At 51.6% G+C, this 25,092-nt stretch overlaps 1 protein-coding gene across 31 annotated transcripts in view; it reads right to left on the bottom strand.

The window, feature by feature from the left end:
- The window catches only part of WNK2 (WNK lysine deficient protein kinase 2), a 126,263-nt gene that overhangs the window by 70,663 nt on the left and 30,508 nt on the right, over positions 1–25,092 (bottom strand). For all 31 annotated transcript variants that reach the window (XR_002342931.1, XR_002342932.1, XR_002342933.1 and 28 more), the window contains 5 exons: positions 16,527–16,699; positions 16,096–16,316; positions 11,872–12,029; positions 9,126–9,214; positions 6,839–7,058 (listed from right to left, as the gene is read on the bottom strand). Coding sequence is in view for 28 of the 31 variants with exons in the window: in XM_021088153.1 (XP_020943812.1) it covers positions 6,839–7,058; positions 9,126–9,214; positions 11,872–12,029; positions 16,096–16,316; positions 16,527–16,699 (861 nt within the window). In the remaining 3 variants the exon portion in view is untranslated. The remainder of the gene's footprint in view (positions 1–6,838; positions 7,059–9,125; positions 9,215–11,871; positions 12,030–16,095; positions 16,317–16,526; positions 16,700–25,092) is intronic.

Here is a 25,092-nt window from a genome sequence, read left to right as displayed (position 1 = left end):
TCTGCCCATGACCCATTTTCCCTTCCGTCTCCACATTCACAGTCACTCCCCTCCAGGTGATCCTCTTCAAGGTGTTTCTTCTATTTTTGCCGAGACAGGAGAGAAATCTGGCCACACTGGAACATCCTATTATCTGGAGGCTGTGATAGTGGAGGGAAGGGCTGGCCCCATAGACCCAAGAATCCCTGGGGGAGGCTGAATGCCCCCCTCCCCTGCATCCTGGGCATCTACACAAGGGGTCACTTCCACCTCAAAGCCAGGCCAGGTCCTCCCAAAACCCTCCCTTCTCTCAGCCCTGGGGGCATCTCTGTTCTGATTCACACCCGCAAGGGGCCACACTGCATCCCCCACCCACTCCCTGTGCCCCACCTCCCACCTGCAGGACTTGCCTGGGGCACTGGTGAGGGAGAAGAGAAAGCTGTCCCCTTGGCCTCCCTCCCACCTCCAGGCGGTCTCAGGGAGGAGCCCCATCATCTTCAACAGTCAATACTCTCTAATCTCAGGGCAGTATTAACAACAGTGCAGCCCAGACCCAGTGCCAGGTCCTACAGCTGGCGGTATAGTGACATTCCTGTGCTTTCAATGCATTTTCTTTTTCTTTCTTTTTTTTTTATGCTTCTTAGGGCCACACCGCGGCATATGGACATTCCCAGGCTAGGGGTTGAATCAGAGCTACAGCTGCTGGCCTACACCACAGATCCTTAACCCACTAGGTGATCAAACCTGCATCCTCATGCATACTAGTCGGGTTCATTTCCGCTGAGCCACAATGGGAACTCCCTAAATTAGTTTTAAAGACTATGTGTTTTGAGTTAAAGCTATCAGCAAGTGACCACCCAGCAGAGCAGCCTGGGGGTTGTGAGCCCTGAAACACTGCCCTACTTGGGTTTCTTTGGGGTTACAACACCCATACCAGGCATGGCACAGGAGGGTCCCAGGGGGAGGGAGGGCCTCAGAGCCCAATGTTGACTCTGGTGTTGACAGCTGAGTTGGGAGGGGAGGGGAAGTGAGACCCTGGCCTAGGGCTTTGGGAACGGCTCTGATCTGCAAGGCCCAGCCAGGAGCCAGGATCAGCAGCCAGTCACAAACTGGCATTCACACAGGAGGAAGACCTCGCCATGCAAACGCAGCCACTTTCAGCTCATCACAGGTGCTCCAAGGCTCTGGGCTCATTCTGTATCTTAAGCAGAGTGGGTACGTGTGTGTGTTTTTTGTTTTTTTTTTAATTATTCCTTATTTTTGTTGACGTTTTTCTTTTTTCTTTTTAGGGCCACATGTGCAGCAGGCATATGGAAGTTCCCAGGCTAGGGGTTGAATCAGAGCTACAGCTGCCAACCTACACCACAGACATGGCAATGCCAGATCCAAGCCACATCTGTGACCTGCACTGGTGGCTCCCAGCAGCTTAGCAACTCTGGTTTCTTAACCCACTAAGTGAGGCCAGGGATCAAACCTGCATCCTCATGGATATGAGTCAGGTTCTTAACCTGCTGAGCCACAATGGGAACTCCTAGGATTATTCCTTGATTGAACACAGTGATGCATCTTTTCTGCAGAGATGCCATGCAGCCCTGAGGATGTTCTCTGTGAGAAGCCGCTTTTAAAAGGGCCAGAGGAGGGGGAAGGGGGAAGCACCAGGCCCAGGGCCTCCACGTTGAACTCTTGGAGATACCTCCTGCCTGGAAGTCCAATTAGGTGCCAGGGACTTGGTGAAGATGGGGCCATGGCTACAGGATGGGGTAGACTCAAGGACCTGGGGATGGAGGTATCCCCTGTGTTGAGGGAGAGAAGGGATAAGTCTTCTGCTGGGGCGGGGGCGGGGGGGGGCACGTCCTGGAAAGGGACAGAGGCCGTCTGAGAACCACTATGTTATAACTGAAGAGTGTCTGGAACAGAACCAAGAATGGAGCCGGAGCTGGTCCACTGAAACATACATGGCATCATCTGCCTGGGTCCCAGTGGCTCCAGGATGTGCTGCCCTGTGGAGTCTGTGTCCCTTGTCATCATCATGCCATCACAATGCAACATTCATGCAGCACTGAGAACACTGCTCAGCAGCTACACTCCCTGAGGAGCAGCAGCCCCAGAATACACACCTCCCCCCAAGGCCACCCTGGGGACCCAGCTCATCTTCACACAGGGCTGACCCGTGAGGCTCACTTCCCTTCCTCCTGCCACCAGGACAGCGGGAACTGCTGGCCAGGTACCCCCAGTTCCCGCAAGGCCCTTCAGAAGGCTCTCTGCACACAACCCGCACTCCTGAACCTCAGTTCACAGACTTCCAGCCTACATACCACCTTGATCGTTACTCATGTTTGTGCCTCAAATTTTAGCAGAAAGCCTGAAGGGACCACGGAACCACAGAGAAACAGAGGTCCTGAATTCACAGGACAAATGTGCCAGCAATTTTCATTTTTTGTTTTTAACATGGATTCTAAAAAATAATACAAATGAATCTAAATACAAAACAGAAATAGACTCACAGACAAAAAACAAACTGTGGGAGTTCCTGTCGTGGCTCAGTGGTTAACGAATCTGAGCCACAACAGGAGGTTGCAGGAACCAGGAGGTTGCAGGTTCGATCCCTGGCCTTGCTCAGTGGGTTAAGGACCCGGCGTTGCCGTGAGCTGTGGTGTAGGTCACAGATGCGGCTCAGATCTGGCGTCGCTGTGGCTCTGGTGTAGGCCGGCGGCTACAGCTCCGATTAGACCCCTAGCCTGGGAACCTCCATATGTCGCCAGAGCGGCCCAGGAAATGGCAAAAAAGCCAAAACAAACAAACAAACAAAAAACAAACTGTGGTTACCAAAGGGGAAAGGGAGGACAGGAGGAACAAATTAGGAGTATGGGATTAACAAACTACTGTGCTAAAATAGATAAGCTGGTAATTATCTTAATGCCACTCCCAGCAAATACGTAGCAATTCAAGAGCGTATCACGCAAGGTCATAGATAGATCCTCTAGGAAGCACTGAGCTAAAGAACCCCGTTAAATCCGATTAGAGCAGCAGTGTCTGTGTGGGCCCAGGAAGGAAACTATCAGCCCGAAGGAGTCCTGATGGGATTCCAGGCCATCAGTAGGATGCCACACCTATCACACGTGCCACATGCAGCAGGGACACAAGCTGCTATCCAGTGGAAGGCAGGGTCCTGGCCGCCATGGGCCTTCCACTCCTGTCCTGCACCAACCTACTCACCACCTACATCACGCTCCACACCTGGCATGTGCCCCACCCCCTCAGTCATGGGGGGCCAGCCTCAGTGTCCTCATCTGAGTAGGACCTCACAGAGCGTGGTCAGCACTGCACAGGCCTGCAAATATGCTGCCACCGGAATGTGTGCAGGGGGGACCACCATTCCACTTCTTGCAGCCCACCATGATCTACGTTCTCCTCCTTAAAAGCTACTGAGGGAGTTCCCGTCGTGGCACAGCGGAAACGAATCCAACTAGGAACCATAAGGTTGCAGGTTCAATCCCTGGCCTCACTCAGTGGGTTGGGGATCTGGCGTTGCTATGGCTGTGGTGCAGGTCGGCAGCTGTAGCTCCCAACCTCCATATGCCGCAGGTGCAGCCCTAAAAAGCATAAAATAATTAATTAAAAATAAAAGTAAAAAACCTACTGGGGCACTTGCCCATCAAATCAACAATGGCATTTTTCACAGAACTAGAACAAATCAATTTAAACTTTGTGTGGAAACACAAAAGACCCCAAATAGCCAAAACAATCTCGACAAAGAGAACAGAGCTAAAAGAATCACACTTCATGACTTCAGACTATACTACAAAGCTATACAGTCAAAATGGTCTGACACTGGCACAAGAACAGACACATAGATCAATGCAACAGGACAGAAAGCCCGGAAATAAACCCAGGCACAGATGGTTAATTAATTTACCATAAAGGAGGCAAGAATATACAATGGAGAAAAGAGAGTCTTTTCAATAAGTGGTGCTGGGAAAACTGGACAGCTGTATGTAAAAGGAAATTAGAACATTCTTTAACACTGCATACAAAATAATTTCAAAATGGATAGAAAATATCCATGTAAGACCAGATACTATAAAACTCCCAGAGGAAAACACAGGCAGAACACTGTGACATAAACCACAGCAAAATTTTTCTGGATCTGTCTCCTGGAGCAATAGAGATAAAAGCAAAAATAAACAAGTGTGATCTAATTAAATGTAAAGGCTTTTGCATAGCAAAGAACACTGTAAACAAAATGAAAAGACTACCTACGGAATGGGAGAAAATATTTGCAAATGATGCAACTGACAAGGGGTTAATTTACAAAATATACAAACAGTTCATATAGCTCAACATAAAAAAAAACAACCCAATCGAAAAATGGGCAGAAGTCCTAAACGGATATTTCTCCACAAAGAAGACTTACAGACGGCTACAAAGCACGTGAAAAGATGTGCAGCAGTGCTAATTACTAAAGAAATGCAGATCAAAACTACAATGAGGTACCACCTCACACTGGTCAAAATGGCCATCATCAAAACCTCTAACAGGAGTCCCCATTATGGCAAATGGGATAGGCAGCACCTCTGCACTGCCAGGATGTAGATTAGATTCCCCACATGGCACAGTGGGTTGAGGGATCGGGTGTTGCCATGGCTGCAACTGCAGCTCAGATTTGATCCCTGGCCTGGGAAATCCATATGTCGAAAGATGGCAAAACAAACAGACAAAACAAAACAAAACAAAAATCCCAAAAAACTCTACAAATGATAAAGGCTGGAGAGAGTGTGGAGAAAAGGGAACTTCCTACCCTGTTGATGGGAATGTAAACTGGTATAGCCACTATGGAAAACAGTACAGAGGTTCCTTAAAAAAACTAAAAATAGATAAATATGACCCAGCAATCCCACTCCTGGGCATATATTCAAAAAAGACAAAAACTCTAATTTGAAGTGATATATGCACCCCAATGTTCACAGCAGCACTATTTATAATAGCCAAGACATAGAAGTAACTTAAATGTCCATGGTCAGATGAATGGATAAAGAAGATACGGTATACACATACAAACACAAGAATATTACTTGGCCATTAAAAAAGAATGAAATGCCATTTGCAGAAACATGGATGGACCTAGAGATTATCACACTAAGGGAAGTGAGACAGAGAAAGAGAAATATATCACTTTTATGTGGAATCTAAAAAAAAATGATACAGGTGTTCCTGTTGTGGCTTAGGGGTAATGAATCCAACTAGTCTCCATAAGGACGCAGGTTCGATCTCTGGCCTCGCTCAGTGGGTTAAGGATCTGGCGTTGCTGTGAGCTGCAGTGTAGGTTGCAGATGCAGCTTGGATCGCTCATTGCTGTGGCTGTGGCCTAGGCCAGCAGGTGTAGCTCCAATTCCACCCCTAGCCTGGTAACTTCCATATGCCATGGGTGTGGCCCTAAAAACACAAAAAATTAAAATTAAAAAATTAAAAAAATTTTTAAGTGATACAAATGAATGTATTACAAAACAGAAACAGACTCACAGCCACGAAGCAAACTTATTTATGGTTACCAATGGGAAAAAGGAAGAAGGGATAAATTAGGAGTTTGGATTAACAGATACACACTACTACATATAATAGTGTGGGAACTATATTCAATATCTTCTAATAACCTTTAACAGAAAAGAATCTAAAAAGAGTGTGTGTGTATGTGTAAATATACATATTTGCAACAGCTCAAGTCTCTATGGAGGTGCAGGTTCAATTCCTGGCCCAGCACAATGGATTAAAGAATCCAGCATTGTCACAGCTGTGGCACAGGGCCCAGCTGTGGCTTGGATTCAATTCCTGGCCCAGGAACTTCCATGTACTATTAAAAAAAAAAAAGAAAGAAAGAAAAAAAAATTTATTGATTTAAAAAAAAATCCTACTAAAACTTGATTGATTTTTTAAAAATTTCCCAATCCTAGGTACAGGGAGTCCACTTGTAAAGAATCTACCGGCCGTCCCCCTGTGATTTACCATGTTTTTGATAGATGTGCTACTTTCAGTGACACATTTATTTAAGAAAAGTGGGAAAAAAAGGGCACACATTTCTGTGGTTATGACAGGCACAGCTAAGTGCTCAATCTCCTGCAACAAGCATACAGATTTTTACTTTTGCTCAGACTTTCTAGCACAAGTCAGTGTCTCATTTATTTCCCATGTACACATCTTTCCCTCCGTGACAGGGAACATCTCCATACCCCTGCTCTCACCAGGCTGCCAGACCACAACACCACTCAGAAACAAAATGAAATAAAAGATCAAACTCAATGGCCCACAACTGCACAAAGTTAGCAGGAATCTGGTCAAAACAGGGCCCTTCCTGATACGCGTAAGCCCCCAGGCAGCTCTCGGCACCCTTCCACAGTTCCATCCCTGCATCTGCTGCATGGGGCAGTGCTGACTAATGCTGTCCTGCACAGCTGCATTCGACAAACAGGGACCCTGGTTCCCAGAGCTGCCCACACACTGCCCCGTTTCTGAATTCATTCCGTTTCTTTCTTTCTGTCTTTCTGTCTGTCTTTTTAGGGCTGCACCGGTGGCACATGGAAGTTCCCAGGCTAGGGACTGACTCAGAGCTGCATCTGCCGGCCTATACCATGGCCACAGCAAAGCAGGAGCCGAGTCACGTCTGCGACCTATACCATAGCTCAAGGCAACACCAGATCCTTAACCCACTGAGCAAGGCCAGGGATCAAACCTGTGTCCTCATGGATACTAGTCAGGTTCATTTCCGCTGAGCCATGATGGGAACACCTGGAAATCACACTTTCAAGTCATGCACCCAGGTTTTGCTGAGGCCTGCGTGCCCACTGTGAACAAGCACACACGTTACCATTTCCTGTGCCACATCATCCGGTGTCTCCCTCTCCAGGTCGAAGGTGAATTCGATGGCCCCGTTGTCCTTGGGCTTGCCCTTCAGTTTCTTGGGGTCCTCGACCCAGAGCCGCAGGGCTATGGTGGACTTCCTGCCATGGTCCTCCTCGGCCAGCTCCACTCTCACACCTGTGTCCTCCGCAAAGAAGGCATGGCTGAGCAGGTCCTTGATCTCATACCTGGGGAGGGGAGAGCTGTCAGGCAGGGCAGGGGCACACCTGCGGAGGGGGTGTGGCCCTAACAAGATAAAAGACTTTCCTCTGGAAAGTCCTCTGCCTGGACCGCCTGCTGGGCGGTCAGTACAGCTTGCATTCCCTAACTCCCAAAGGAAGAGAAAGACAGACCTTCTACTGAACACATCGAACTACATAATATCTAAGTTTTCTTCTTTTCTCTCATTATAAAAATGAAACATCCCTACTGTTAAGACACTCGGACGTTTTCAATCAGGCTCTGCACTGTACAGACCGGGCCTGCTGAGGAGCTAGAGGGTTCTCAGGCATCACAGGATAGCAGGCTCCAGGTAAGACTGAACCGGACCTGGAAGGGGCAGGCCCCCAGCTCCTCACCAGGTGCCCTGAAGGACCCTGGCCTCAAGGAAGCAGGGACATTTCCAGGCTTTCCTCAAGATGGGAACAGGGGTTGGGGGGGGGGCAGGTGTTGCGACACTAACCACCTTACTGCCCACACCCGCAGCCCTAAAGAAATGATTGTTATTGAGTTCCTGTCTCTGACACAGATCCCCGTGCTGCCCTGGACCTGGCTTCCTTCCAGCGTCCTACCTGTGGTCACTGTGGGCCTGTCCCTGATTGCTGCTGCGAACAACACATCCCATGGGGCAGGGGGACCATCCCCTGTGGACGCCACCGTGCATGAAAGGGAGAGAGTAGGGGGAGCAACCCTCAAGGAGGGAGACACATGCCTGTGGGGTCCCTGGGGAGGGCAGAAGTTAGGGCACCTGGGGGCACAGAGGTCATGGACCCCAGGACTCTATCTGTCCTGGTCTCCCAGGGTCTGCACTAAGGATTCACGACTCTATGTGATTGTTTCTGCACTATTTTTTTAGGGCTGCACATGCGGCAGATGGAAGTTCCCAGGCTAGGGGCTGAATTAGAGCTGCAGCTGCCGGCCTATACCACAGCCACAGCAACATCGGATCCTTAACCCACTAAGCAGGGCCAGGAATTGAACCCGCATCCTCATAGTTACTAGTCAGGTTCATTACTGCTGAGCCACAATGGGAACTCCTGTTTCTGTACTTTTCTGACATGAACTCTAGTTCACAGTTGGTTTTGGGGTTTTTTTGTTGGGTTTTTTTTTTTTTGTATTTTTTTCTTAAAAATCAACATGACAACCTGCAGGTGGCAAGGGAGAAGGCCCATGGATCAGGACAGAGCCCACACACGAGAACTGACAGAAATGGATGGTTATCACCACTGGGCACAGTGATGAGGGAAGAGGCATGAGCTGGGAGTGCAAATGAGGGGGTGAGGGAGGCTGGGTACAGGAGGAAGAGGAACAGGCAGGAGAGGAGGGGGAGGGGAGGAGGGAGGGATGGGGCAGGGGAGGAAGGAGGAGGGAGGAAGGGAAGAGAGCAAAAGGAGGGATGGAGGGATGGGGGGAATGGAGAGAGGGAGGGAGGGGTGGAGGGAGGGAAGGAGGGAGGGGTGGAGGGAGAGAGGGGAGGAGGAGGAGGGAAGAGAGAAGAGGAGGGAGCAGGAGAAAGGAGGAAGAGGGGGGGAGAAGGAAGAGGGATGGCAGGAGAGAGGGAGGTGGGGCTCAGAACACACACAGAGCCTCCCGGCTGAGCAGCTAAGCAAGGAGCGGGCCTGGAGGGCTCTGGGGGGCTCTAACTCGAATGCGGGACAGATAAATCAGGCAAACAAGTGTGTGAAGATACAGCCTGGAGCTGAGAGGGCAGTATGAGACTCTCCGGGGAGCCTAGGGATGGGCCTGCCAAGGACAACACACACAAAAAAGCAACGAGGGCAGCATGAGGCCTCAGTAGCCCCCTCGCTCCAGGCTGGGTGGGCGAGAAGCAGTCAGCAAAGGGGCTGGGGGCTCCAGGACAGTCCCAAAGCCAGGGAGCACATTCCAGGCAGCAGAGGGGCTGCCCACCGACTGCTCGGCAGGCTTGTTGGGACCCAGTTCGCCTGTGGCCTAAAGTGGCCTGTCTCCCAATGCTCTTCTTGCCTTGGGAAGCCATTCCAGCCAGAGCCACAGCCCACTGCTGCCTGGGAACTCACCTTTCCTCCTTGTTTTTGCAGATACACTCCCCAATAATCTCCTTGATTTCAGGATCATGCACTTTCTCAAAGCTGGCCGGCTTGATGCCCTGAAGATGACATGAGCAGAGTCACCTGATACCAAATTGGGGTCTGTTTCTTGCTCACCCCACACTCATCAAGCAGAAGAGAAGGCAGAAGTGCATGAGGCTTTTTTGGGGCTCAGGATGGGGTCATTTCATTCTAAGTTCACATTGAAGGGCTGTCAGGTCCAGGGAGGAGAAAGACTGGTGGGGTGCTCAGAGCGGACACCAAGGATGCTCACTCCACTCAAGCCAGCTCCCCATAAAGGAGCATGTGTACCCCTACTGCAAAGGTGAGGGCAAGGAGCACCTTCCCAAGGCCACGGAGTAGCCTGCCAGGGCTTCCCAGGCTGGCTGCCCAGAGTGTCTTGGAGGCTGAACAAGGAACCCCAAAGAGCTGGCTTTTCTTGCCACACCCTCCTGGAACATGCAGAGGGCACTGTGTGGTCACAGGCAGGGCTGAATTTCAGGGTGGCTCGCAGGGCTTCAAGCCATCATCTGTGCCATGGAGATCCACAGCCAGCAGCCAGATCAGATGACTTCCAGGGAGCAGGAGAGACCCGGTGGGTGCTCAGGATGTGCAGCCGGAGCAGGGAGCAGAGTGCCCACCCCACAAGCAGACAGGATCCCAGGAGAAGCAGGGGCTGGAGGGCAGGGCTTATTTGCAATCTGCTCAAGAGGGGTCTGGGGGGAAGGGATCCTGGTTTTTAAACATTTTGAACTCAACCTCCATGTTCCTCCTCCTTCAACCAGACTTTGCCTTCAAAGGCTTTGCACTGGCTTTTTTCTGGTTTTGTTTTGAAAGCACACATTTTCCCACAGAGAGGGAGGGTGGGAGAAGGGAGGCACAATCCCCCACTCCCACCACCCAGCCAGGGCGCCACGGTGCCCACCAATCTCCTGACCAGGACTTGTGCCCACAACCAATAGGGGTCGTGTTGTACCTGACGTCTGAGGTGGGGGTGGGGGCTCTGTACAGCAACAGACCCAGGACCCTATGTTTTAGAAGCGGACATGGAATTCCCCTTGGATATGAAAACCCCATGCCACTCCACTGGACCCAAGAGAAAAAGAGCTTCAGTATTTCAGAAAGAAAGGCCACCATCCTAAGGGGATGGGAGCAGGTGGTCTGAGAAACTATAAACACAGGTAAGGACATACCTGAAATCTGTACTATAAATGCAGGTACGTGCATTTAAATATCTGAAAGGTTGAGGCCCCCAAAGCATGTCAAGAATGTGCCAAAAGGACAAGGTGCTGTTTTGAAGGGGTTCACATCTATGGGCTCAGACGCCCAGGGTCAGGGCATCTGAGAGCCGAAGGCACCAAGACTCGGAGAAAGCTCTTCGGGGGCAGGACATGGATGCCCCAGACAGGGCAGCACATGGATGAGGAATGAGGGATCAGAGGGCCCAGCACACAAGGGCGTTATTGCAAACGGAGGAAACGCCAAGGGTCAGGGTATGCGCCTCTCATCTGATGTCCTCAGGGATGCAGGGTGCGGCCGAGCCATGCTTTACCCAAACCAGGGTAAACCATGTGCTATACCTGTGACATGGAGCCATGTAGGAGCTGACGGACCCTGACCAGTGTCTTATCTCCCAGGCCCTAAACAGGGGCAGCAGAGATAGTGGAAGAAACAGGCTGGCCAAGGGCCATGTGCCCAGTAGGCTCCCCAAGCCCAGTGGAAAGACCACCATCCTGTCCTCGTGTACAAGCAGAAGCACGGTCAGCAGCTGCCCACCCATTGGACCAGCCCCTCTCCAAAGCCTGTCAATGAAGCCCTAACCTCTCTTAGGTCCCTCCCTGCCTCCCTGAAGGACCACTGCCCTCAGCAGATGGGCCCACCTCTCCAGCCAAAACCATTGGAGAGCTGCACAGCCATCTGGGGGGCCTCTGACCCATGCTCATAAGTGCCACCAACCAATGATTCTGCCTTCCCCCTCACACCCTTGCACACAGTAGGGGCTCACAGTAGACAAAGGACCAATAACTGAGAATTAAGAACAGAAGGAGAGAAGCAAGGTGGGCCCTGGGGGGAGGACTCAGGGTGGAGGGCAGGATAAGGGCAGGTGCTGCAGGGTGCCAAGAACCATGGCTCCTCATGCAGCTGCGAGGAGGGTACACAGGGGGCTGGGGAGAGGCAGCAAGCAAGTGGGTGCTGGGGTCTGCAGGCACAGAGGGACAGTGAGGTACCAGGTCCCAGAAAAGCCATGGCCCCAGCTGCCCTGCCCTGGATGCCCTGCTTGCATTCCCCACCTGGCAGGACAGCCACAGAGGGAGGACAGGATGCTGTTTGCACAGCTGAAACCATCTAATTAAAACTGACAACTGCCTGGGGACATGCCAGAAAACAGGAAGGCCAGCAGCCCCCAGGCAGCAGAGAGGAGGGGTTCTATGGACAAGGGGCCTGGGCACCTCATGAAGAGGCCCTGTTGGTGTTCCAGCCCCACAGCACCAAGTGAGGCCCCAGAGACAGCCTCCAGGGACCACATCCATGTTATTACTGCTGCTATTCCACCCTTGACCCCCCAGAGACCTGAGCCACCACCCCACTAAGCCTCCACTTCCCCATCTGCAAACTGGCTTCCTTTCCCTCCTCTCTCAGCTTTTGTGAGGATTTTACCAAACACGCAGAGCCTCTCAGAGGATGCGCGGCCCAGCCCAGTGGCCAGTGGACTCACACAGGTGACTTTCCTGTAGATCTGGGCAGCGTTCTGGCACTCTGAGTAGGGGTACTCCGAGGTAGCCATCTCCAGCATGCACATCCCAAAGGCGTAAACGTCCACGGACTCATCATAGTGCTCCTCGTACATCTCTGGCGCCATGAATTCAGGTGTACCTGCACCCAGGAGCAAAAGACACAGGACTCTCAGAGGACCGGGCCACCTCTCACAGCCACGAGCCAGGGCTGGCCCTGCCCCTGTGCTCCTCGCCACTGGTCCTGGAACCCAGGAGTCAAACAGGATTCTGCTCTGCTGACAGAAGTTCCCCCAAAGTCCCCCTGGACCCTCCTGATACCAGTCAGATCAGTTCACAACACCATGCCCTGGCCACAGAGCCAGGAGACCATCAATTTCCAGGAGATAGGGTCTGTGTTGGAAACAACAACGGTGCCTCTCTTCAAGGAGGCGGAACCTTGAGCACACCCCCCCTGGCCACGGGCCCAGAAAACCCAGAGCAGACAAAAACTGGTGGTCACTGCAGAGCTACTTAAATTGCAAAAATCCCAGAAAGGCCCCAGTGGCCCTAGACAGGCACACCACACAGCATAGCATCAGGCAGTAGGACAGGGATCATCTCTGCTGAAGATGGCTGCCTGGGGACAACTGGGCAGGTACCATTCACCTGGCAGGTGCCAACAAGGTGTTATGATGAGAGCGGCTCATCCATTCTAAGCACACGATATTTTAAAACAACCTTATTCTGATTTTTTAAGGACACAGGAGACTCATGATAGGCTGAATAAAATAAGCAAACTATATAACTATACGTGCATGCTGACCACCCTGTATAAAAAGATAAGCACAGACCAAAATGACTCATCCAGATGTGGGGTTATGGCTGATTTTTCTCTTTAGTCACACTACCCTGAGTTTTAAAATTTTTCTGTAACAATATTTGCTTTAAAAACACAAACTCTTGGAATTCCCTTCATGGCTCAGCAGTTAACGAACCCAACTAGGATCCATGAGGATGCAGGTTCAATCCCTGGCTTTGCTCAGTGGGTTAAGGATCCGGCGTTGCTGTGAGCTATGGTGTAGGTCGCAGACATGGCTCAGGTCTGGCATTGCTGTAACTGTGGTGTAGGCCAGCAGATGTAGTTCTGATTTGACCCCTAGCCTGGGAATCTCCATATCCGCGGGTACAGCCCTAAAAAGAAAAAGAAAAAAAAAAAAATGCAAACGCTTCTTATTAAAATAGGTCTAGCTGAGCATCCATCAAGCTGAATGCTAAGAAAAAGGGCCATTACAGAGTTCCCTGGTGGCACAGTAGGTTAAGGATCCAGCATTGTCTCTGCTGTGGCTTGGGCTACAGCTGTGGTGCGGGTTTGATCCCTGGCCTGGTAACTTTCACATGCTGCAAGTGCACCCCCCCAAAAAAGGGGGGCCATCAACTTTAATAAAGCTTTTAACTTCACCACCTTTGTTGACTTTGAAAGATTTTCAGTATGTTCCAGTTTCGTTTTTTTTTTTAAATGCCTAATAGCACTAACTATTTTTTTTAAAAGCTTGGGGGTTAGGGGAGGGCTCTGGGATGCAGGTAGATTAAGGATGACTTTAACTTTTTCTCATTTACCCATAATTTCTTTTTTTTTTTTTTTTTGTCTTTTTTGCCATTTCTTGGGCCGCTTCCACGGCATATGGAGGTTCCCAGGCTAGGGGTTGAATCGGAGCCATAGCCGCCGGCCTACGCCAGAGCCACAGCAACTCGGGATCTGAGCCATGTCTGTGACCTACACCACAGCTCACAGCAACGCCGGATCCTTAACCCACGGAGCAAGGCCAGGGATCTAACCCTCAACCTCATGGTTCCTAGTCGGATTCATTAACCACTGAGCCACGATGGGAACTTCCCCATAATTTCAATTTGAGATGTATTATATGTTTAGCAAAAAGTCAATATTTGGAGTAAAAGATGGGGCAAACAAAAAACTATATGAAGTATATATGCATACATAAAAAATTCTAGAAGATTCCATCAATAATAATGACAAGTAGACAGAGAGCAGGAGTTCAAGGGACACTGCAATGGGAATTTTTTTTTTATCCTTTTGGGTTTTTGAACCATATGTTTTGCACTTGGCCATATCCATCCACAGGGGAAGAGTGATAAAGGAGCCTCAGGGCTGCTGGCCAGAAGCTGGGGGCTGAGCTGGCCCCAGGGGCGGCGGGGGGGGGCATTGGCGGGTAGGCCCACTCACCTGATCAGAACTCCCATTCACCCAGCTCAGTCTCTTCTCAGACCCTTAGGAATCAGGAATGCTGCTTTGTAAGAAATACCCCAAGGCCCCCAGGCATCCTGGCTTTGGAGGCTGGCGTGGGCAGAGGGGGTAGGGGGTGGGGCAACTCCAAGCTGGGATGGTGAGGTGAGGGGTGGATGCCACTTTCACACATGTGCTTGGGCCTTTTTCTCTTTCCTTACAATGAATGCAGCCATTTAAATCTAAATGTTAAAAAAAAAATGGGTATGCCCAGTGATCTTGAAGCCCCACACTCCCACATCCCTGCCTCCGTGGCTGGGAACACCTGCAGGACTACACCCACTTCACCTCCCCCACTCAGGGCCTGGCCCACACAAATGCAGGGAGAACACACCATGCTGGCATCAGGGCCAAGGGACCTTCAGGGACAAACCCTACTAGAGTCAAAGGCAGCACCCTGGAGGCCACCACTGGCAGAGGTCTCAAGCAGGCCACACTGTATCTGTAAAAAACCTCTCTGACAGCTGCACCCAGAATGGGTCTAGAGCACCCACTGCCCCTGCAGGCATCCTGGGCACAGCATAGAAAGGAAAGCCTCTGACCACAGACCCCCATCCGGCGGGCTGCTCCTTACTGAGGACGGGGCTTGCTGCCTAAGGCCTTTTAGATCAGCCCCCATTTACAGTGAGTGTGGAGCCACTTGGGCTCCAGCTGAGCCAAAGGTGGGGTGACCAGGAAGCCCCAGAATCAGGCACCCCGTGTGGGGCTCAGGGCTCGCTGTGCCTTCTGGACACACCCAGCCTTCATCTCACCCCCTCACATCACCCAGCAACTGGAAAGCCCACTGCCAAGAGGGAAAAGAGCCGCCAAAAAACCCTGGAGGGCTCTGCCAGGCACACCCACTTCCCAGGCCAGATCTGCAAAACCTGCCTGGAGATGTCCAGCAGCTCAGACGCCTGGGGCTGACTCCCACGGCCCTGGGCCCGCAGCCAGGCCCTTACCTGCCCCACCCATGTCACAGACGGGGAACTGAGGCAAGGACTAACCTTGTCCCACCACTCAGCTTCCCCGTGCGGCCACAGGCCCCACATCTAAGGGCACCCCTGGTGGACACCTGCCCTGGATATCACATTCCAAACCCACTACCCCACCAGAGAAGTTACTAGATTCCCAGTGGTTTCAGTGTCCACAAACAGGTCAAGTTCTGTGCCCAACCATAGAGCAAAACTATGAATTAGCAAAGCCTTGACTCGCCCTCTCCTCCTCCACGTGGGAAGAAACTCTCACATTGCAGCTGCAGAAGAGACCCTCCCAGGCCCATGTGATCCTACCCAAGCTCCCAGAGCCACGCCCTGGAGCCACCTGCAGCATGTTGGCACTTGCAAACATCTCAAACCCCATCAACAGCTGCTCCACACGCCTTCCACTTGCTCTCTTTGCAGTCTGAGAGGGGTCCCCACAGTGTACCAGGACCTCACCAGGATCCCACCAGGGCTGGCACACAGGGAGCGAGACAAAAACCATCTCCTCACGGCAGCTATAGCACAGCAGGGCTTCTTAGAGGAGGACAAGAAATACAGAAGAAGAAACGGCCAGCAGACTGGCATTCACATGGAATCCCTCAGCCCCCATGCCACTCATGCTTGCTCTGTGCCTCCAAATACCCCAAGGGCTTCCTTCTGTGGGCCTCAGGGCCTGGGGACACACGCCCCCACTGCCACTGAGGCCAACTCCAGCCTCACTGACCACAAAGTCCCCTCGTCCCTCTGTCTTCCTGACCTCCTTCCCACTTCCAAGTCCCCACCCTTCGGGTGCCAGTCTCACCACCTGACTCACACAGCCAAGGGATGCACACACAGGGCATCCAGGGCCGCAGCTCAGCAGAGGGGGCACAGAGCCAGTGCACCCCACTTTTGGAGGCTGGTGACCCCGGTTGGAGAAGAGGGGTGCCCCAGAGCACAGGGGCATGGAGAGATGGGCTTACCTATCACACTCTTGGCAAATGATGCTCTCTTGAGGGTGGCCAGGCCCAAGTCACCAATCTTCACGGACCCTGTGGGCCCGGTGATAAAGATGTTGTCACACTTGAGGTCCCGGTGGATGATGGGGGGCGTCCTGGTGTGCAGGAACAGTAGGCCCTTCAGGATCTGCCGGCACCAGCTGCGCAGGACCTTGGGCTTCATCACCTTGAACCGCTTCAGGTACCTGCAGGTGGAGGTGTGGCTCACCAAAGGCTCGAGTGGGTAAGGGGCTTCCAACTGCTGGGGGTTGTGTACGTATCACCCAAATAGGGACACTTCTGAGAGAGGGGTGCTGGCTGCACCAGCCAGGACCACCCCAGGCAGACAGGAGGCCCTGGGCCCTGGGGCAAGCCCTCCCCGAGGCCCCGGCCAGCTGAGTGGGCAGCAGGCTCACGTCTTCAGTGTCCCTGAGGTCATCAGTTCGGTCACCAGCACGATGCACCGCTTCCCCTTGGCGCTGGACTCCCAGAAGTCATAAAAGCGCACGATGTTGGGGTGCTGCAGGCCCTTCAGCATCTCGGCCTCCTCCTTGAATCGCTGCCTCTCCAGCTTGGTGAGCTTCCGGTCCTGGAGAGAAACACACACAGGCTGAGAGGGATACGAGCACAGCCTCCCGCAGAGCCCTCCCAGGGCACCAGGGCTAGGACCAGCCAGGCCGCACTCTCAGCTCCTTACACACAGAGCCCAGCAGATGGGAAGTCATCTGGGATCAGAGGAAGTCTGACCCAGTCCCCAGCCCTTGTTCCCCACCCACCCATGGGATACAGAGCAGGTCACTGACTTGGAGAGCCAGCACAAGCTACTCATGGCTCTCCAATGTCAGTGACATTAAACCCTCGGGTCCCTCGACCCTGAATGAGCCCCTCCCTGCTCAGGAAGCTCAGCAAGCAAAAAGGTCCCTGGAACCAGAGATACCTCCAAAACCCAGAGTGTACCATGCACACGCTTTTTCCCTAAAAACACCTCTGAGGCCTTGCTCCCTCCACACCCATTACTGAGTATCATTAAAAGAAAGAAGGCATCTGTTTACTTCTAATTTACACACAACTTTGAGGACCTGTTCTGACCACAGCAGATGGGAGCCAGAAAACCAGGAGGTGTTGACAAGAGACAAGACATGAGAGCAGAGAAGAACAGGGCTCCAGCAAAGCCCAGGGCAGCACTAGAGGACACGGCAAATCCACCCCCTGGGTCCTGGGAATACCTAACCTTGAGCTCTGAGCTAGACCTTAAGTCGTTTTTGTTTTTGTTTTAATGATTTTTATGTTTTCCCTTATGGTTGGTTTACAGTTTTCTGTCAATTTCGACCATACAGCAAAGCGACCCAGTCACATTCTTTTCCTCACATTATCCTCCATCGTGTTCCATCATCAGTGACGAACATACAGTTCCCTGTGCTATAGAGACCTTAGGTTTAAGCAGGGAACTGCATCACCATCATACAGCACTGGAAGACACCTCTGGGGTGTCGCCCCCAGATATGCCCCAGCCACCTCTCAGGACCACTGATATCCTGGATACATCCCATCTCCCCAAGCACCTTCCCTGCCTCTGCCCCTGTCCCTGCCTGTCTGCTCTAGTACCCCAACCCCACCTATCACCAACCCTGCCCCTGCCCCATTCTGCCCCTGCAGCCAGGATCCTGGACGCCCCCCTTCTAAAACCCTCCAGTAGAGCCCACCACAGCACAACCCCAAGAGCTCTGCTGTTTTCAAGTTTATTTCACAGATGAATCTCACCTCTACTAGCCCCAGCACGGCCTTCTCCCCAAGCCTGAGGCATGTGCCCTCAGCATCACCTCCATCACAGCCCAAGTGGCCCACAGAACCCACGCCTGCACCCTCCCGCCAGGAGGACTCTCAGGAGGAAACATAAATACAAATGAACACAAAAATGGTGAGTTTTGAGGAGGTCTAGGAACATAGAAGTGGGTAAATTTGGACAAATGGAGGAAGCAATCAGAACTGAAAGGAGGAGTTCCCATTGTGGCTCAGTAGTGTAAGAACCCGACATAGTGTTCGTGAGGATGTGGGTTTGATCCCCGGCCTTGCTAGTGGGTTAAAGATCTGGTGTTACCACAAGCTGCAGCATAGGTCGCAGGTGTGGCTTGGATCCTGTGTTGCTGTGGCTGTGGAGTAGGCTGGCAGCGCAGCTCCAATTCCACCCCTATCCTGGGAACTTCCACATGCCACAGGTGCAGCCCTAAAAAGGAAAAAACAAAAACAAAACAAAACCTAAAAGGAAACACAGGATAAGACCCCCTGGGGGTCCTATGAAAGGCCCCAAAGGATGTCAAGCCAGATTTCAACCAATCCAAGGAGAAAAGGAGGACCCTGTGATCATGATGAGATCAGCTGGTTAAGGAATTCTACCCCAAGTGGCACTGTACCCACTGGGCACTCTCCCTCCAGCCAGTCTCACCCCAGCAAGCCCTCACGAGAGTCTTCATGCACCAGCAGGACTGGGCAGCATGATCACCAACAGAGCAAAGAAATACCAAGACTCATCCCAGAAGAATAAGTACTTTGTTTCAGGGACAAAAGCAACTTCAAAGAAATCTAGTTCATGTCCTCATAAAGATCCAAGAGGTTGACACACATAAATAAGAGCAAGCCTCTATTTAAAAAAGGAATAATCAAGGAAGAGCTTTTGCAAATTAAAGCTCTGTATTTTTAAAACAAGATATTCTTTTTTTTTTTTTTTTTGTCTTTTCTAGGGCTTCACCTGTGGCACATGGAGGTTCCCAGGCTAGGGGTCAAATTGGAGCTGTAGCCGCCAGCCTACGCCAGAGCCACAGAAATGCCAGATCCAAGCCACATCTGCGACCTACACCTCAGCTCACGGCAATGCCGGATCCTTAACCCACTGAGAAAGGCCAGGGATCAAACCCGCAACCTCATGGTTCCTAGTCAGATTCGTTAACCACTGAGCCATGACGGGAACTCCTAAAATAAGATATTGTTAAAAAATTAAAAGTAAAAATAAGATATTCTGCAATCCAAGGAAACATTAAATTAAAAAAAAAGTTACCTTTTAACCAAGACAATAACATGGAAATAGGTCCTGCTGATCAAAAGCGATGCTTTATTTTAGAAAATAAGTCACGCCACCAACTGGGAGAAACCATCTTCAATACATGTATTTGACATGGGACTTGCATCCAGAACACAGATTTAACTCCTAAATCTCTATAGTAGAGACATGCACAAGAAAGTCAGAGAAGAAGATGCAGAAATAGCCAATAAGTAGATGAAATGTGCTCAACATCCTGAGTCACCAGGAAAATGCCAATTACAACCATGAGATACTGTTTCACACCCACCAGAAGGGCTAAAATTAAAAGATGGATCATTCCAACCACTGGGTGGCCAAGAGCCCTCTGGGCACACAGCTGTTGGAAGTATAAGCTGGTACAAGCCTCGGAGGGCCCTTGGCAGGTTCACACCCTCTCTAGTCCAGTCATTCCCTTTCAGGTACCCACCCCATTCCCAAACTCCATAAAAGGCAGAAACCAGAACAAGTGCTTGCCTCTGGGATAGGGGATGCAGGAGCTGAGAACCTAGGGGTGGGGGCAGGGAGCAGGCCATGGAAACAGTCTACATTGTAACAGAGAAACGAGGGTTACACCGTCCCAGGCATCTGTCAAAGCTCGTCAGCCTGGGTGCACGTAAGATCTGTTTCATTATACATAAGTTATACCTCAATTTTTCAAAGATAAAAAAACAAAGAGAAAGCATCAGAAAACTAAATGAGAGCAATAGAAGAAAAATGTCAAGAGACATGAAAGAACTGGCTGGAAGTTCTAACAACCCAGACCAGGAGTTATCAGAGGAGAGAGAATAAACAGCAGGCAGGAGAAAGAGAACAGAATAGCATTTCCCTGAGCTGAAAGGAGAACAATTTATAGAGTTAAAGCAAGTGCTGCAGCCAGGTCAGAGTAAATGAAAAATGACCCACCTCCAGCCTCGTTCCAGCAAAATTCAGATTCTCAAGGACCCAGAGCAAGTCCTGTCTCCCAGGAATGCCCACACAGGCACCCGCTCTCACTGACGACAGTGTCAAAGTGCCGGCTCAGACCCGGAACTCTATCACCAGCCAAATGGACATCAAATTTCAAGGCCCAAAGACTTATTCTCAGACACGCGAGAACCCAAAGGGTTACCTCCCAGCACCCCAGGTGAAACAGATGCTGGAGGTGTTTCTGCAAAACACAGAATGACAAAGAAGGGAACGCGGCAAAGCTGAGCTCACTGGCCCATGATGGGCAACTGACCTTGGCTACACGTGAAGGAAGCCAAAGAGGACATGGGGTGTCCCACTGTGCCACTCCCTGACCCAGCTGCCAGCTCTGAGCGATGACATTTCAGTTATTAGACATTCTACCATTCTAGTTCCTGACTGTAAAGGAAACTCATAGCATTATTTAGTTACAAAAATTGTTTCTGCCAGTATTTCAGCATCAACCAACAGCAAAGTAAGATTTCATCATAGTTTGGAGCAAAAGGTTCATGTTATAAATAACATAACCAGCAAAAACTGAGACGGAGAAGAAAGTGTCCTGCATATGCTACAGTCTTCGTTTTTAGATACCAGCTAAATGTGATAAAACCAAGACTTAGTTTAACTCAAAAGTCAGATCTTTAACGACAACGCCTCTTGAGGCTGGTCTGGGCGTGGAGGTGGGAGGGAACAGACCTTATTCTGTGTTCTAAGCCATAGGGCTATTTTTAACTAGGTGACACACTGCTTGATAATTTAAAAGGTCAGCTGGCATGTCCTCTGGGTGCTGCCCAAAGCCGCCTGCAGTGTGCTGGCCAGCATCCTTATCACTGTTTGTTGATTGCTGGTTGGCCCCATTAGCTCAGAGAACTCCACGGAGGCAAGTCTGCACCAGTGACTGCGGCATCATCACCGTACGAGGTGAATTCATTCACCGAAGTACAGGGTAGGAAGGGAATGCCTCATCCCTTCGAGACCCCCAAATCCTGCCAGTCAGGTTATTCTTGAGGTCTTCTCTTGAGGGGATGGGTTCTGGCTGTTCACACAGTATCACTACGGGACAGTTCACTCCAATCAGACAGGGAGGTGAGGTCACTAGGACCAGCCTCCTTCCCACCACGTCCCTGGTCGGGGAGGCATTAGTGGGTTCTGTTTCCCCAAAGATGCTGAGAGTGGATCAGATTATAAAGGATAAAAGTATTCTGGGCCAATGCCGGCTCTTGTCTCCCCCAGGGAGAGCCCAGCTGGTCACGGACAGCACCCTCTGAATGGGCGCAGGGAGGAGAGGCAGCCAGGTTGGTCAGAGAGGAAAGCCCTCCCACACCACCCGGGGTCCCCAGCTCTGCCCACCAGCACGCACCACTGAGGGCTGAAGCTGTGAGAACCAGGGGTTACCCCGGCTGCTCTCAGGGGATTCTGTGGCCATCTCCTTCCCCCACCCAAAGCCCAGCCCCATGGGGAGCAGAGCTGACCCGGTGCTCCTGAGTCCATCCAGGAAAAGGCAGGGTCCCCACACACGAGCAGAAAGGGGACATGAGCAGCTGGGAGGGTGCCCAGAGCATTCAGAGTCCTGGGATTGACAATCTGGACCTCTCTCTGACCCGATTTGGTCACAAATCAAAACAAAAGCAAGCCTCAAAGGTCTTTGCTGAGAACAGCCCCATATACAGGGAATCACCCCTGGACAGGGGCTCTGGGGACAGAGTGGCCCCAGGACAGCAGGCACCGGGGACAAAGTGGGCCCAAGACAGGAGGCTCCAGGGACATAGTGGGTCCAGGATGGGGGGGGCCCTCCGCAGACAGAGTGGGCCCAGGATGGGGGGGGGCCCTCCAGGGACAGAGTGGGCCCAGGAAGGAGGGGTGTCTGGCCCTCTGGGGACAAGGTGAGCCCAGGATGGGGACCAGTGGTTCTGCCCAGTATCTCTGCGCACTCTAGGCCCCAGAAGCCACTGGCAGGAAGAGCCTTCCCAAGTCTGGAGGGTCTGACCCAGATTAGGAATCTGGGGGATCTGTGTGTGAGGCTGCCACATTGCTCACTGCCCTCCCACCACAAAGTGGGGAGAAGGCACAGGGTCTGGGGTTCAGGCATCGTGGTTACACAGGGAGTAGAGATGTCAGTGGAGAGTATGGGGCTCTGTCCCCCAACTCCTACTTATAGCGAGAGTCCATGCACCTTGCTCAGTCACCAAAGAGTCACTAAGGCTCTGAGCACACAGGAAAGGGCTGTGGACAACCTTGGGGGGTGGGTGGGTGGATGGCGGCTGGCAACAAATAAACACACAATTACAATGCACAAAAAAACAGAGCAAAGGGATAAGAGGTGGGTGTGCCAGCTGGGGGCACCCCTGGGTCAGAGGAATACCCAGTAGTCTGGGGAGAAGGGCAGCCCCCACCTTCCCAGGGCAGTGGAGGGCAGGGATCCTGGGAGGAAGCATCCCGTATGAGGGTGTGAGGGCCCAGAGAGAGTGGGCTGGCTGCAGTTCACATCAGCACAGGAGCCAGAGGCTACGGGCACAGGAGGCAGGGGGCTCCATGGGGCCATCCTGATCTCTCTCAGGAGCTGAACTCCCACTAGTGCAGCAAAGGAAAGCTCTGGACAGAGGGCCAGATCTCACACTTTGGGCTGTGACCTGTTCCCTCTAATATTTACTGCGGTTTTAAAAATAAATGCACTTCTTTTCAACGCAGGTGCTCTCCTCGGCCTCTTCTACGCAATAAAATATGTGAAATCACAGGTTGGGGGTACACTTTTTCTAATTCATGTTTAAAATAAAGGCATCAGAGAGCCTGTACTCTAGAGCAAAACTTCACAGCTCTCCTTTTTTTTTTAATCAAAGAATAAAGTTTCCCTTTGCTTCTGCAAAAATAAAATAAAGGTATCATTATTAAAATGAAAAGTCTTCCCACCGCTGCCACATAGGATGGGATCCTGCACATGAGGAAGTGCAGACCCAGTGTGAAGGGTCTGAGGAGTTGCAGGAAAGGGATGATCCCAGCAGGGATGAGCTGAGAGTAAAGTCTCAGGACAGACAGGTCAGGGAAGGGCAGACCCTACAACACTCACCCCTTCTCTGTCATGGTGCCAATAAGCTCATAGTTCCCTGAGGAGGAAACATCAATACCACCTTCCAGCCCCTTACTGCTTTCATTAATAAAACTGTCTTTTTTTAGGGCCACACCTGAGGCATATGGAGGTCAAATTGGAACTGTAGCCACCAGCCTGCACCACAGCCACACCAACACAGGATCCTTAACTCGCTGATCAAGGCCAGGGATCAAACCCGCGTCCTCATGGGTACTAACTAGTCAGGTTCGTTTCCACGGTGCCACAATGGGAACTCCAAAACTGTCTTCTTTAAGGGGGGAGGTTCATGTGCACAAATGACTCAAAACTAGTGTCTTTAAGGGGACTTTGCACTTTTAAGGCCACCTGGGCCACTGCCCTTCCCCAAGAAAGGCAGAGCCACCAGCAGCCGGCCCTACCTGGCCTCACACCCATCTGCCACCTACAGGATTGTGTAAAACTAGGTGCCCTTGGGAGTTCTGGCGCAGTGGAAACGATTCTGACTAGGAACCATGAGGTTGCAGGTTCGATCCCTGGCCTTGCTCAATGGGTTAAGGATCCGGTGTTGCCGTGAACTGTAGTGTAGGTCACAGACAGGGCTCGGATCTGGCGCTGCTGTGGCTGTGGCGTAGGCCAGCGGCTACAGCTCCAATTTGACCCCTAGCCTGGGAACCTCCATATGCAGAGGGTGCGGCCCTAAAAAGACAAAAACAAACAAACAAACAAAAACTAGGTGCCCTTAACCACATGTAAGCTGGGATCAAACCATGTCCTAAGTTCAAGCAGTTGTAAAGGATGTCATCTCCAGCATATTGTAAATACTGTCATTATTTAATGCTCTATGAATCAGTTCCCATGGAATTTTGTAATCCCCTCAGCTGTAATATTAAAAAAGTAAGTAAAAGCATCTCTAATGCAGTCCAGCTTCTTATTTACACTCCACGGACCTAACAATATAGCTTTTCCTGAACATCTTTAGTGATCCTCTGACCACACTCTTCTGTCATAAAGTGACAAGCGTTGGAATTTAGGGCCTTTTATTTCCTATGGTCATGCAGCTTTGAGGGCCAAATGTTCTTCCACACTGAGTTGGTATTACAAAGTCATAGTGCAGAGTTGATCACACGGATAAAAAGCACGACCCAACACACATCTCTTACTGAGCTGAGTGGAGCCTTTTCCTTCTCGCTTCACATGTCCTCCACAGGTTAACTTTCATTGTCATTAGACTGAGGCAGAACCAGCCTCATTCTGTTCACCTCAGGTTCGCATCAGCCAGCAGATGGGGTGAGGGAGTTAAGAGTCCCGGTCCGGAGCAGTTCTTTCACACCAACCGGCAGGCCCATCAGGACCCCTTCTGGTTCTACAGACACAGCAGGGTGTGCCACCCCGTCTGTGGCAGTCCCATGCCCAGACCCTCACTAAGGTCTCATGGGTGAGGTCAGAAGTGAGGTCCAGGGTGGCTGTGGGTGGCCCCTGCCTACCCTTTAGAAAGACCCTACCCCTGGCATGAGCACAGTGGGTCAGTTTTGGGACAGGCCCTTTATGCTGGGCACCACTAGGGTGGAGGTCTCTGCCTCATGCCCCACCCAGGCTCTGGGTCATGGGCAGGCTACAGGACCCCACCCACCCCAGGCCCGCCCACCCTCCCCAACAGAGGCCATGGTGAGAAGCCAGTGGGAGCTGTCCTCACTTGGTAGGACAGGAGGAGGAAGGGATCCAAAGAGATGAAGAGGACGGAGGACAGGGACAGGCTATCCCCTGAGAGTGCAGACAGGTGGGGTCCCCTGAGACTGCAGACAGGTGGGGGGGCAGCACCTGACTAGGGATACAGCCAGGGTCCACCAGTGTCCCCAAGGACAGGAGCTCGCTGGGCAGGCCCAAGCCCTCCTGCCGT

The sequence above is a fragment of the Sus scrofa genome, chromosome 3 (genome assembly GCF_000003025.6).
Source record: "Sus scrofa isolate TJ Tabasco breed Duroc chromosome 3, Sscrofa11.1, whole genome shotgun sequence".
Taxonomy (NCBI): Eukaryota; Metazoa; Chordata; class Mammalia; order Artiodactyla; family Suidae; genus Sus; species Sus scrofa.
Note: the sequence above shows the minus strand (reverse complement) of the source record. Positions and strands in the feature narration are given on the sequence as shown.